The 13,990-nt window shown below is 42.7% G+C and overlaps 1 protein-coding gene across 6 annotated transcripts; it reads left to right on the forward strand.

Annotated features, from left to right (window-relative positions):
- The first annotated feature begins 1,942 nt into the window (after positions 1–1,942).
- Positions 1,943–13,102, forward strand: pip5k1ba (phosphatidylinositol-4-phosphate 5-kinase, type I, beta a). Of its 6 annotated transcripts, none has more exons than XM_078088191.1 (15): positions 1,943–2,122; positions 3,979–4,209; positions 5,067–5,197; positions 5,758–5,875; positions 5,992–6,144; positions 6,534–6,830; positions 7,874–8,058; positions 8,718–8,798; positions 9,195–9,243; positions 9,324–9,408; positions 9,509–9,649; positions 9,744–9,828; positions 10,053–10,149; positions 10,457–10,524; positions 10,634–13,102. In XM_078088191.1, exons 2-14 carry the CDS (start codon positions 4,138–4,140, stop codon positions 10,493–10,495), a joined length of 1,533 nt encoding a protein of 510 aa, XP_077944317.1. In that variant the 5' UTR covers positions 1,943–2,122; positions 3,979–4,137; the 3' UTR covers positions 10,496–10,524; positions 10,634–13,102. The 6 variants fall into 6 exon arrangements, with proteins under 6 accessions (XP_077944317.1, XP_077944316.1, XP_077944318.1 ...); XM_078088190.1 differs by having other exon boundaries at positions 12,263–13,102; XM_040197798.2 differs by having other exon boundaries at positions 1,947–2,122; positions 9,509–9,655.
- The last annotated feature ends 888 nt before the right edge of the window (positions 13,103–13,990 follow it).

Here is a 13,990-nt window from a genome sequence, read left to right on the forward strand (position 1 = left end):
TGTTTAATTTATATACCAATATACCAATTGTGTCTTTTTAAGTTTATTTGAATTCAACTAAGCAGAAGTGAGAGGAAGACAAAGGAAGAGGAAGCAGGGGAGAGAAACATACAGTGGGACAATGAGCATGAGAATACATATGCATCATGAGATGTTACAATCAGCCTTTTGTTTTTGTTCCAGCCAATTGCTTGATCTTTGAACTGAAATAGGAAATAATCAGTCAAAAACATGACAACTGTCAAGTCACTGATCATGTGATCACAATGACCCTGGGTCACGTTACTCGAGGAAGAAGCATCCGCGTCCAGTACATACATCTGCATCGGGGGAACTTTTGTAAAGTTGGGCCTCTGATTTTACTGCAGGGTCTGCAGTCCGTCCGCTCTGTCCTGCTGCGGCTTCTCCGGTTCCCTCCTTCCATCTATCGGGTCGCCATGGTGCCAGGCGAGTGTTCTCCTCCACCCGATGACCCATGATTATTTCAAAATACACCCTGGATTCACAGGCATTATGAATAACCATGCAGCCATAGTCTTTGTGATATAGGTTATGTAGAGGCAGCAGTAAAGGCACCAATAAAGTGGCGTTCTCTCTCTCTCTCTCTGTCTCCTCTCCAGCCACACCTTAAATTCTCCAGACCTCGTCACTGCCGTGTTCCCTCTACCCACCAGACGTCAGACGACATCAGATGACTTCCCCGCCCATCTGTCCACCTGTTCCTACTTTCCTCATGACATCGGCCCCTTTCCACTTCCTCGTTGCCAGTTTGTCAAACTTGCTTTGTGCATTTGGTTTCTCGTATTTGCAATCTCGTTTCCTGGATCCTTTGCACCTTCTGCCTGATGCTCTGACTGTGTTTTTCCTAACGCTCATTGATAAGTTTGCCTTTCATATGACCTCACACATTTTTGCAATTTCCCCATCAAATCAACCAACAGATGCTTCCTGCTTCCGTTTGCGTTTGGGCCCTTTCCTCGTCACCAATGTAAACATACTCTGAAAATACTCTATAAGTAAAGTAAAAATACTAATTGTACTAGGAGCTAGTACATATACAGTGAGATAGTTCGCTCGCATCTCCTGTAATCTCTTTGTCTTAGCTCTAATAAAGGAGATGGAGCTAAAATCCCACTTGCCAATATCATTAACATTGTAAACGGGTTTTTTCTATGACAAAATTCTCAGTCAAGGGAGCTTAGATTTTCTCATAATTATCCTAAAATAAATAATTGACTTTCACTCTATAAACACAAAAAAACATTACATGTGTTAATGGCACTCACATTACTCTTGCTGAGTCGTACACATAGTTAGCTCCTGTCTAACTCCAAGATTCGTATTCAACATCTGACCATAAATAAAACTATGCTTCTTGCATAGAACTAGAGGATGTCTCTCCCTGAGTTTAGGGGATGATGTGTAATGCTACGCTGCCCCCATCAGAACGCTTGTGTATCAAACCAAGTTAAGCTTCATCACAAATGACAAATTCCAGACCGCTCGTTGTTCTTTGTGCCACACGGCTGGATGCACCTCCTTCTAGTCAGGAAGAGTCATCTGCTGTCATTAACTTATAAAGCTCTGCTTGGGAAGCTTCTATTTTAATCTGCCCTCAAACCAGGGTCCTGCACACCCCTCAGGGAAGATCAAGCTTTATTGGCTTTATTTCATTCTTGTACCTATTTAATTACTATTCTATTTGCATTGGAAAAAAAATACGGATTTCAATAAAACAACCTGATTAAATAGAAATGTTTTTTAAACATGTCTAATAATACATGTTGCGTAAAGAGAGCGAACTAATTAATTTCTGGTTTTACTTAGATATTTCTGCCAAAGGAAATATTAAGAGCTACAGCTCTGACTCATGGAGCTTCTGAGTAATAACACAACGGGTAGGTGGAGAGAGAGAGAGAGAGAGAAAGGGAGAGCGACAGACAGACAGACAAAGAGAGAGAGAGATAGAGAGAGAGAGAGAGGGAGGAAGGAAGGAAGTGGTGAGGATGCTCTACAGTTGCTGCAGCACTTTGCTCCCCATCTCACTCAGAGTTCACATCGGAAAATATCATTTTCACTGACCTGCACTTCTCACCGCCGTCGTACAACAATGCCTGTTAAGGTAAGGATGCAGTTTATTTCTTCTCAGCAGCTTTAATTCCAGCCAACTCTGTCACGAAGCGAGGACAGAGACGGCGGTTTCTACCTTTTGTCCGTTTAACCCCAAGCTGTGGGTTCCGTGGTTTTATTTGCGATTGTTAATACTAATAATCATTGAAGCGTCACGCAACCTGTGTAGGTTGTTTGTGTACCGTTCAGGAGGAACGCAGACGGATAATCACAAGAGGATAAAGGGCGCCACTTGCCTACATGTCACAGAGAGAGAGCGGGGGAAATGTCTGCAACGAGCTCGGAGTGGTGGCCAACGTTTGCATATATGCAAAGGCGCTACAGTGTGCATGAGCTGGTTTAAACATTCAACCGAGTTCACCTGATTGACACGTACACTACAGCCTATATTTACAACTAATGCAAGCTTCCACAGCGCTACAATACACAACCCCACTAATACTTTATTCTAAATTTATTTTAAATTATTTAGCAGTCGCAGTAGTGTTATAAATCAGCAATTGGGAGACTAAGAATTAGTTTTTTGTTAAGATTTTAAATGGAAAGCCACACATCTAATTCTTGCAATATGCTAAAGGTAAACTAATTCACTTACGAATGCTTAATCTGAGCTGTTACATCACATTCTGGGTGATTTCAATATGTAAAGTGGGGCAGAGTAACCTGCAATGAACAGTCTAAGACTCCATCTATAAATCGCACTAATCACATCATTATGAAAAAGATTCAACTTCAGGTTTTGTGATCTCTTCAGCCTCCAACTCAGACATGCAAACAATCCGGAGAACCTCAAGGAGAAACGTACCTTCTCATAATAAAGCTTAAGTAACAGTTTCTTTCTCCCCGAGTCTGACCCCATTTCCACATCCTGAGATGGTATTAATAATGGGTCTAGGATCTGGTTCTGCAGGTTGGTTCGAGGTGTTCGAGATGTTTTTTTAATGTTTCACAAGCCAACATTTGTGTAATTTGAGCCTCCGACTTCAACAATTCAGGAAGAACACCTTCAGTACTCTCTATAACGCCCAGGTAGCCACGCGTGTACTGGATGCATCAAATGGGAATAATCTAAAACATTGTGAATGTAAGCTTCTACACATATAACGAGCACACATCCAATTGTTACAATTCAAAAGAGGGACAAATGTATTTACCTGGAAGATGTAAAACTTCACAAGTACTGTGAGGATAATCTCCATGTTTCTTTTTTAGAAAAGCTAGTGAGGAACTAATAATGAGTTTTGATTGAACAATTTAAAAGAACGCTTATTGCAAGCCATTGCAGTGGTGCTTTTCTAACATGACATGAGAATTTAAATAAACTCAAGCTTCCAAAATGTTCGCATAAAGCAAGGTTGACAAAACCTTCCACATTGTAAGTTGACATTTGACAGGTCCCACTGCACATGTAAATGTTTTTAATTGCCACCCCTTCAACAAGACATTGGACGTGTTGTTTCTGTCTCCGGAATAACTAACAATAACTGCTTGTTCAGGAAGTTGAGGTTCGCATTACGTGAGCGACGAAGCAGCTGAGCCCCTTTTGCTTACTGTTACAAAACAGGGGAATTCGACATGTAATGGTTTTCCAATCCTTCTTAATGAGGATCAAGGGTCGTCGGGAGGGATTTGGAGTTAAAGTCTGAAACAAAGACCGGTGGCCCCTCAGAACTCAGCAGTGCCTCAAACTGAGAGGTTTTTAACAATCGGTAAATCGTAGATGCAGAAAAACTGCAGGAGATTGTTTTGAACACTCAACAAGTGTCAATGCAGCAGAAGAAGAGCATTTTCCTTCATGCAAAGGCTGCACACTGTGTGACCCCTCTTCTTTCTACCTGACCTGTACAGGAGCAGCGCACCTGGAAAAGGCCACTTTGCTGAACCCGGTCCGAGGTGACTTACTGGTCTTCTGGTCGTTCGTCGTTTAAAGGAAAGAAGGAAGTCAACCTCACGGTTGGAGGAAGGACTGCCGAGCTTCCCTCTGATCGAGTTCTCTCAGACCAAAATATGTCAACCACCACGGCAGACAGCGTAGAAAGAGGAACCAAATCCTCTAAAGCACCGAAGGACCATAAAAAGGTGAGCAGACGTCGTTATTAGGTCATGTAATGCTCGACGGAGAAATCTCAAAATCCCCTGTTACCACAAGGGGACTTCTGCTGTCACACAATCATTGCTGATATCAAAAATGATTCTGTAAAGCCAGTTAAACACACAGCTGAGAAAAAAACAGAATACTATGATGCATTAACTCTAAAAAAAAAAGGACACTTCTTCAATTCTTGTGAATAAAACCTTTTCATACTGTAAGTTAAGAAAACCTGAGCGGTGATAAAAGAGGTGATTGGGTTGATCATTGTCCAAGAGAAATACTTAATTGCAGGGAAAATTACCTCATAACAAGAAACATGTTGTAATGTACATTTCTGTGCATATTGATGCTATATTGAATACATCATACTTTGTATCCACATTAAAGTTATTGTTGTTTTATCCCCGGCTTGTTTCAGACTCACTAAAATTGAAACAGTTGATTCTCTGTTAACAGCTCAATTAATTGATCATCACACGCGATTTTGCTTTGTTGTAGGAAGGAAGGTGTCAGTTTGACGGTCGGTCCGACACTTTGGTCCTTACTGAAATATCTCAAGAAAAAACGTTTTTTGATTTGAGGCAGATGAAACAAAGCTATAAACTGACACACGTCTGTTTGTAGGCAGTTTGTGGCGTTACATCACAGTCTGTTAAAACACGTTGACACTCGCAGTGCCAACTGTTGAATATGGGAGAAATGTTTTAGACCGTTTTGGACCGACCATCCCATGAGCCGCACCGCCGGCCTCGCTGAGAACATTCTCCACAGATCGCAAGGAATTGTCAAACAAAAAAACTAGTTGATTCCGCTTTTAGAAAAAACTAATGTTTTCTTCTTGCAGCCCACGGCAGCTGCCCTGAAAGGAGCCATTCAGCTCGGCATTGGTTACGCTGTGGGAAACCTCAGCTCCAAACCAGACAGAGATGTTCTCATGCAGGACTTCTCTATGGTGGAGAGTGTTTTCCTGCCCAGGTAGGCCGCTCAATACCGCACATTTGTGTGTGACATTCAGCTGATGCACATAATGAAAGTTGAGATAGAGTTTGGACCTATTGAACGAGCATTAGATTTATTGGTTGCTAAGAGAATTTCAACAAACAACAAATACATGGACCACCAATAGAAGAAAAGTTGCCCAAATTACAAAACAATGCATTATCTTTTTCTATCTAGACATTCAGAGAGTTTTGTTTTAGTCAATGAAGTTTTGAAATATCACAATGATGGTTCACCACAATGAAAAGTGTGTGTGTGTGTGTGTGTGTGTGTGTGTGTGTGTGTGTGTGTGTGTGTGTGTGTTTGTACGGCTATATATCTGTACGTATACGTAAATATGTACATACAGATACAACCAGCATCCAACCTTTTGTATAAAATAGAGAGAAAAGTCACTTCTTTTTCACAGTTTACAACCTGATTATCTTGCCTGTGCTTTGGTAGAAAACTACACGTTTCAGCCATCGGTCCGTTTCACAGCAGGCTTTATGATATATTCTTTTTTCTTAACTTGTGTCAACGTTTCTGTTGTCCAGTGAGGGCAGCAACCTGACTCCAGCCCATCACTACCCAGATTTCCGTCTGAAAACGTATGCACCGCTGGCCTTCCGCTACTTCCGAGAGCTGTTTGGCATCAAACCAGACGACTATCTGGTCAGTGTGGAAATGACCACTGTCGCTGTGATTCAGCGCGATGAGGCGGAGGTTTCGGGTTGATTCGGTCGCCACACTCCTTCCCGCTAAGACCGTTGCCTTGTTGTGGATTGCAGTACTCCATGTGTAACGAGCCCCTCATCGAGCTGACCAACCCCGGCGCCAGCAGCTCCTGGTTCTACCTCACCAGCGACGACGAGTTCATCATCAAGACGGTGCAGCACAAGGAGGCCGAGTTCCTGCAGAAGCTGCTTCCTGGTTACTACATGGTGAGCTACTTCCTAGAACGCAAGCTCCCTCTCTGTTTGCATGCAGAGATTAAAGGAACACTTTGGACAAACGGTTTACATCATAGGAATACAAGTCATCACCCTGTGACCTGAAACGTGTTATTCTTTAACAGCATTATCTACTATCACGACCCAAAGTGAAAATACTCCATGTGTTTTCTTTCTTGCATGCCAGCAGAATGTTTTTGTAGTTGAAAACCATTTGTTTGCACATTTAATTCCTTTGTGTGGCAGCACCATCAACAGTCAAACAATGGAATAGCATGAACATCAAAATCCTTTACCGTGTACCTCTAAAGTGAAAGACAAATGCATCAGCAATGTCCTTCCTATTCAAAATGTTGTCCTTTCTCTCCCTGTCTCTGTAGAACCTCAATCAGAACCCGAGGACGCTGCTGCCCAAGTTCTACGGCCTCTACTGCATCCAGTGCAGCGGCGTCACCGTCCGCGTGGTGGTGATGAACAACGTGCTGCCGCGCGCCATGAAGATGCACTACAAGTACGACCTGAAGGGTTCCTCGTACAAGCGGCGCGCCTCGCGCAAAGAACGGCTCAAGTCCTCGCCCACGTTCAAAGACCTGGACTTCCAGGAGATGCACGAGGGCCTGCACTTTGACCCGGACACCTACAGCGCCCTGATGAAGACCCTGCAGAGGGACTGTCGGGTGGGTCCACGCAGTGACTTTAGATCCGTCAGCAGAAGGTCATGGTGTTGGTTCTCTCGATCCGATCCGAGTAACTGCGAGGAGAATCTGGGAGTTCGCTTGGCACCGCATTGTAGGGGAATATTTTTCCTCTCAATCATTCTAGAACGCTTATTTATTTCACAACCCAAATCTTCAGTGATTCAATGTTGACGTGAGGTTCATGTGACTAAAAGTCTTAAGTTTAAAATATAATGTTGGACAGAACAACAAAAGCCTTGCCTCGTGTTTTTAGGGTGATTGAATTCAAAAGGGTTTATCCTCAGGGGAACAAGAGTATTGTGAACATTGTGGATGGAAGGTGGCTTCCATCCACTATTAGAGATAGTTTATAATCCAGCTTAACAATTGTTTGGCTACAAAAAGACATTTAAACTAATATGGATAATCTAATCTTTTGTGTCAGGTCCAAACGGGACGTTCTGTAGTCAAACAAATAGTAGGTTTAAATTCGCTTGACCTGACGTGAATCAGACCAGCGATCGGGAAACTTATGCAACCGTGTGCTGTTGTAATGGCCTCATTAGCGCCTGTCTGTTGTTCCATTAGTACGAAACAACAGTGTGCCACTTGATAAAGGATTAACGGCCAACGCAGCAAAGCACCTGACTGGTGCGCACAGGCTGAGCAGCTGGAGCTGCTCTTACGCCCCCTGTACATGACCTCAGTCACTGTATTAGCAAAGTAAAGGCCTCTTTGTTTGCAGGAGCTACTTCATGACATCACTGTATTTATCGTTTGAAGATCAAAGTTTAGCCGTTATAATTGGGACCGGCGTAAAAAAAAAAAAAAAAAAAGAGTACAGGTAATGTGTCTTATCAACCAACTCATTGCTAAAGGGAAGATACCTGTAGGTAAATAGTTCAATAAATACCTGGAAGGTCACATCAGAACGCAGAACGACCGTTTCGACCATTTACCGCCTTTGGAAAAAGTTTGTCAGCTCCATTATGATTTTTTTCTTTTTTTACTTTAGCTTCTGTCCCCTTTCCGTGTCACGCCAGGTCCTTGAGAGCTTTAAGATCATGGACTACAGTCTCCTGCTGGGGATCCACGTCTCAGACCGGAAGCAGCTGGTCAGAGCGAACCGATGTGACAGCAGGAAGGGACAGAAAGTCCTCTACTCCACCGCCCTCGAGTCCATCCAGGGCAACGCAAAGGCCTCCGAACCAGCGGCTGACGACGACACGTGAGTCCTTTCTTTTGTAATTTCGTCCTCTTTTACCGTCTGCTTACACATTTACAAACGTGTAGAATCAAAACCAACTTCAAACCAAAATGTTCCGTATTCATCACAAAGAAATATAATAATCCTTCATATCGTTCAAAACATTGGTGTTGGCTTCATTGACCATATATGTTTGGAAATGCTACAAATACGACTCCAACAAGTAATAAAAGAGTTTGAATCCAATTTTGAAGCCAGACGTTACCTGTTTTTGTTTCGGAGTGGCTCGGGGAGCCGTCCTCGTCATTCTAGCCGGATCCAATAGGATCTGCAATAAAGTCTGCAATAAAGAGAGTTGCTCAACTTCACTCTATCAATTTTCAGGCACCTCAAAAAAAAATATTCCGGTGTTATATTGATTTGATTTCTTCACCATATAAAATGTTTTTTACACTTTTATCCTTACAGAAAATGCATTGTCCAGATGTACATATTAGTTATATGCCATTTTTGGAGCAGAGGCCACAAAAGTGTGCTTTGGTCGAGATGACACCTCTTTGAATATGGGGATGATTTTCCTGCTGATAGCATTATAGTGACCATTCAAAGCTGTTTTTCTATACTCTTAATTTAACTGAGAAGATGATAAGCTCCATGGCGATAACGCTCTCCTTTTGCAGATTGGGTGGAATTCCTGCCCAACATAAAGATGAGAAACTTCTCATCTTTTTAGGAATCATAGACATCCTTCAGTCCTACAGGTGAGCAAATCTGGATACATTTGGATAACAACATTCTTAATACTTTTCTTAGTTGAAGTATTCTGTATTAAAGCAATAAGGTACGAGAGGCTGTACTTTATCGTCCAATAATGTAACAGTTCAGGGGCTCGTTTTTCGGCGATTGCCACCGAGCTAAAAGCAAAAATGTTAACTAACGGTCGCGCAAAATCCAACCTGTTACTTTGAGTGCGCAGTGACATGGAACGCTCGGGTCAATGTGAACAGCAGCTGTACATTATTGCCCAATAATGCACCCCTCGTCACTCACTCTCAACCAATCAGAACGCTGGATTTCATCTGCCCGCATTATAATAAACAATTAATTGACAGTGGAACAGCTGATGACGTACTTGTATGTATTATTACATCTGCAAGGTTCATCAAGAAGGTGGAACACTCCTGGAAAGCTCTCGTGCATGACGGGGTACGTTACCGCACGTTCTTCTTGCTGTGTGTTTTCTCCTTACAACCGTCATGAATCTGACGCTATTCTTCTCTCCTCAGGACACGGTGTCGGTCCACAGGCCCGGTTTTTATGCGGACAGATTTTTGAGATTCATGGGCTCAATTGTTTTCAAAAAGATGCATTGTAAGTTGTTGAGCTGAGATCCTGCATTCTCCCTTCTGCAGAAAGCGTGAGATGAGTGGGCTTCACTTTGACAGTCACTCTTTCTATTCGCGTCCCTCAGCTTTAAGAGGAGCGTCTTCAAAGAGGAAGAAGAATTCCTTCTACGCGGTAAAGTCCGCCTCTCAGGAGTTTCTGTCCCCGCTGAAGGAAGAGAAGAGTGAGGAGAAGAAAGCCCAGAGCTTGGACAACCTGGATGGAGACTGTAAGCGTAAGGAAAGCATTTAGGATGATATTCTGGGATGTTTTGCAGGAGGAGGCGTTGCTCGATTTGCTTATTGATGATTTGATTATTACAGTTTACAGTTCCTCCAAGCAACCAGATCTCCTTCCGAGAGTTTCTTTTGAGCCCACGGGAAACGACCAAGAGGACCTTGAGAACAGGTACTTTGGACGCAGCACCTCTCAGATTTATGTTCTTTGTCTGATTTCCAAGAATTCACAAAAGTTGATATGGTCTAAATGCATTCAAAATGAAATATACTGTGACTAAGGGTGACTAAAGTTGAGGGGGAAACCCTGCATGTTCGCAACGACGTGCCGTATCTTTAACAGTAAAATGTCATCATGAACTCACCTGAATACTCTTGTGCCTCTTTTTGCTGCAGTGAAGCCCGGCGAGCCTCCAGTTCAACCATCGCTCTGGACGACCCCCTGGCGTCTCTCAGCGGGAGCCCCGCAGACTCCGAACTGGATGTCTACTTGGTATGAAAGGATTCTAAATACATGGGGGGGGGGGCAGTTTACTAGACTTCCTCTGAAGGCAAACAAACCTGACTACCAGCACATCTTTTTCACAATTGTCACATCGTTATTACAGTTTTTTTCCCCCAATTAATACAACATTTTCTTGTAATATCCACTTTTTACAAAATTCAAACTGTATTCTCACAACATTGCCACTTTTTCACCAACACAATTAAGACAGTGGGCCGAATATTTTGTTCGCCCGGGGGAATTTGGGCGCATCATTCAGGATGAATCCAGGGGTCACTGGGTGTCTCATTTCCAGGGTCACACAGACTCACCCAGGGGACCCAGCTGGAGTTGAACAGTCGTTTGTGTCTCAGCATCCACAATGTAAGCAGCCAATGACATCTAAGGACTATTATAATGATTTTTTTTTTTTTTAACTGATCTTCTCTTCTGGGGAAAAAAACACTGTTTCTGTCTGTGCCTCCAAAAAAAGGCTCAGCGGTCCGGATGCTGACTCACATTTGTATCAGCAGAGGAAACTGAATAATCTCTTGCCGCTATCCCAGCATGCAGCATCCGATGCGTCACGTCTTCCTGGTACTTTCTTGGGTTCTAGAGGCCCCACTGGCATCCTGTGACGTCAATGCTGCATGACTCAGCTGAGCAATCTCCACACCCCAGCGGCCTTCAGTCCTTAAGTCTGTCGGCCCGAGAAACCTCAACGAATCCCCTTTTCTACGGCGCTTTTCTTACGTAACCACCAAATCCTTATTCAAGCTTATATGAAGTGGTTCTTCAGCCCACATTAAGCAGTTCTGCTGATTCTGCTCTCTCTCTGGGAGGCCTGCAGATGTTGGTGTTAATCTGATCTGAAAGCCTCTGACAAAAACTACAGCATAATGAGGGCAAAGGGGAAAATTAAGGCCTTGGACTTCTCTGACAGCCATTTGTATTTTTTTAACCTTCAAACAAGAAGCACCATAACTTTTTTTGCTTGTTTTTAAACTGTGTGTTTCCTTCTTCTTAGGTGGCCACTGGTTTTCAGTTATTTTAGTATGGTATGAAAATTTAAGTTTAAATACACAAAACTTGCTTGAGCATTGAAATATATTCGATGTTCCTTTTGACGGTAACCCTCACTGTCGGTCCAAACCAAAAACACCAGACAAAATTCTGCTTTATTGTTTTTGGCATTCATCAGGAGTAATCCAATATTCATTGCTCTGATGGGACGTCCTTGCAGAAATAAACTGGAGCCTAAACTCAGTCTGTGCCCGATGCGTTTAAACTCAGCGAACAAATTAAGAAACCAGAACCTGATCCAAAGGCCAAAGCTAAATTTCTTGTTACCTATTACTGACCATTAGCATGCCAGGCCAAGGCCACACATTGTCAGTGTCACTTTCCCTCAGCATCGCATCTCAGTCAACACGGTGGAAAGATGGACTCAGGTGATTTAAACATTCAGGAAAGAGAGAGGGCAAAGTTTCTATATAAATCACATTTAAAATGTTTACCCGAAACCTGACCTGAGCCCTCATACTTTGTCATGGGGTCAACACCTCTCTTTTTGTTTTTAATTGTACTTTTTCCCTGTATACTGTAATGAATGGACTCTGGAGACAGACTCAGACCCAAGAGCAGAGCTCTCAATGTTTATTTAGGACGACAGGCAACTGTAGACTCAAGGGATAAGGCAATACGGGGAATCCGGGGACAGACAGTGGTTCGGAGGGAATAGGCAGGTTCGTAGTCGAGAGAAGGCGGAAGGTCGATACACGGAAGCTCACTGGTTCTATAGGAATTAGGAATAGGTCTCCTCTCTCGTGGGTGTTCAGAATTCTGGTGATTGGCTCCGGAGGACGCGTTCTTCGGCGCTCCCTCGCGGACATATACAACTGGGATTGGATTCCAAACATTCACTTTCTTTGCTTTGAATAATGGGGCTGCTATAGCATGGTTTAATTGAATTGTTTGACTTTCCAAATATAAATAATAATGTAACATTTTTTCCTTTAGGTCCTGTAATCTATTCCAGTGGAGATTGTGAATCTTCTAGCTTTAATTAGTTTGACTCAAATCACCAACAAAGGGAAAACAATAACCCCTCTTTGTTTTCTAGTGAGGGGCCAAGTTGAATCCTGACCTTTGACCCCCTGGTCCCACAGCTTCGAGACATCAGGACGTCACATTAGTGTAAATGTGGCACAAACAGTCTCACCACTGTGAGCAACACTTTGTGCCTCTATGTCTATTCCTTTTTAGGCCAAAGTGAAAGTGCCAAATCACTGGTTCTGTTAGAAATCCCTTTAATAACAGACGGGGATGTAGTCTGTATTTCTGTGTTAAGATCATTGAACCACTGTGGTTATATAGAACACTATGATGCCGTTTCCTCTCTTGTTATTTGCACTTTGCTGCTAATTTAACAGTGCTAACAAAGAAAATAGAGTTTGATGATGTTCATATGTTATCAGCGGCTGGATCCCTGAGGAAAAATATTTTCTTGTATCTTAATTAGCTACAGAGAAAAATAATGTTATTTTTTAATTATTACATCGAACAGATTTGAGATATTATTCTGTTGAGGGTGTACAACCTAACAAACTTTATGTAAAACTCATTTTCCCAATTTGTGTCGAACAATAAATCTTTATTACAGAAGATAATAATTAATTTGTGCTATTTTTAAACTCAAATCTGCTACATTCCTTAGTCATTAAGGTACATTTTTAAGGTACATTTGATCTATTGAATTATTAAAATGAACGTCTGCTTTAAACATTTTTTTAATCCTGAAGATATATGACGATCATATTGTATTTTATTCAACCGTCTATTCTTTTTGGCTTCAAATGTTTAAAAATCTTTACTTTTGTGTGATTTATAGGCCTACAATTGTATTATAGTAACTTGTGTCTGAACTTGTATCTGTGAAATAAATTAAAATCGTGTGTTCTTATGTCTTTTATATTTTTTTATAAACCTATTTATCCAGTATCTTGATAGTAGAATGAATCACTGCGTCACATACAGTATGCAGGGTCGTCGTGGCGCAGGGGGTGGAGCGGGTGCACTGGGAACCGCAAGGTTGGTGGTTCGAGTCCCGGCTGCTCCATGTCTCAAGTTGAAGTGTCCCTGAGCAAACTGCTCCCCGGGCAAAATGTAAAGCCATGGGTTTGACATATTGTTTGACATATTTTGGCTAATAAATGTTTCCTTAAAGTGTAACGTAGAGGCCGGCGCACGCTTCTGCGTCTGCGTCGTTGCGTCGACGCACTCGTTTCAATTCATGGTTCTGCGTGTGTTGCAGAGCAATTCACCGCCAGAACAACAGGCGGAGTAACGTTGCTTTTCATCGCGGACACATTTGTCCCGTATTTTCCTCCACAACTTTGTGCACCTCTCGACCGGCAAACCGGCGTGTGCGGCGATCTCCCTCCATGAATCCAACCCGCCAATGACGGCTTGTATAAGCGCTCATATTTACGCATTTCTTCCGACAAAAGTTCTTCAATCTGATCCGTTCTCTCGTAAACATTCTTCGTTTTAATAACGGCGGTATCGGGCTATGAAAGCGGAAATGTAAGACTCCGTAAAGGACGTAGTTAGCGGACCAATCGCAGCCTGGTGCCCTGCGGGAGGCTCGCGTTGCTTGCCTAGAAAAATGGCTCGACACACGCAAGGACGCGAGGAGGTGTGAAAAGCGACGCAAGGGACACGCAAGGGGGTCTTGCGTCTGCGTCGCTCTGAAAACGCAGAAGCATAAACTAGGCTTAAGTCGCTTTGGATAAAAGCGTCAGCTAATTGACCTGTAATGTAATGTATAATTACAATCAAACACGGACGA

Source organism: Gasterosteus aculeatus, chromosome 14, assembly GCF_964276395.1.
Source record: "Gasterosteus aculeatus chromosome 14, fGasAcu3.hap1.1, whole genome shotgun sequence".
Taxonomy (NCBI): Eukaryota; Metazoa; Chordata; class Actinopteri; order Perciformes; family Gasterosteidae; genus Gasterosteus; species Gasterosteus aculeatus.

Bases quoted from the DNA above. Each gene is read 5' to 3' on its own strand.
- pip5k1ba (XM_040197798.2), top strand. From the start codon at position 4,138: ATGTCAACCACCACGGCAGACAGCGTAGAAAGAGGAACCAAATCCTCT. The intron at 5,876-5,991 runs GTCAGTGTGGAA...TGTGGATTGCAG, and splicing joins TCAAACCAGACGACTATCTG to TACTCCATGTGTAACGAGCC. The intron at 10,150-10,456 runs GTATGAAAGGAT...TCTCATTTCCAG, and splicing joins CCGAACTGGATGTCTACTTG to GGTCACACAGACTCACCCAG.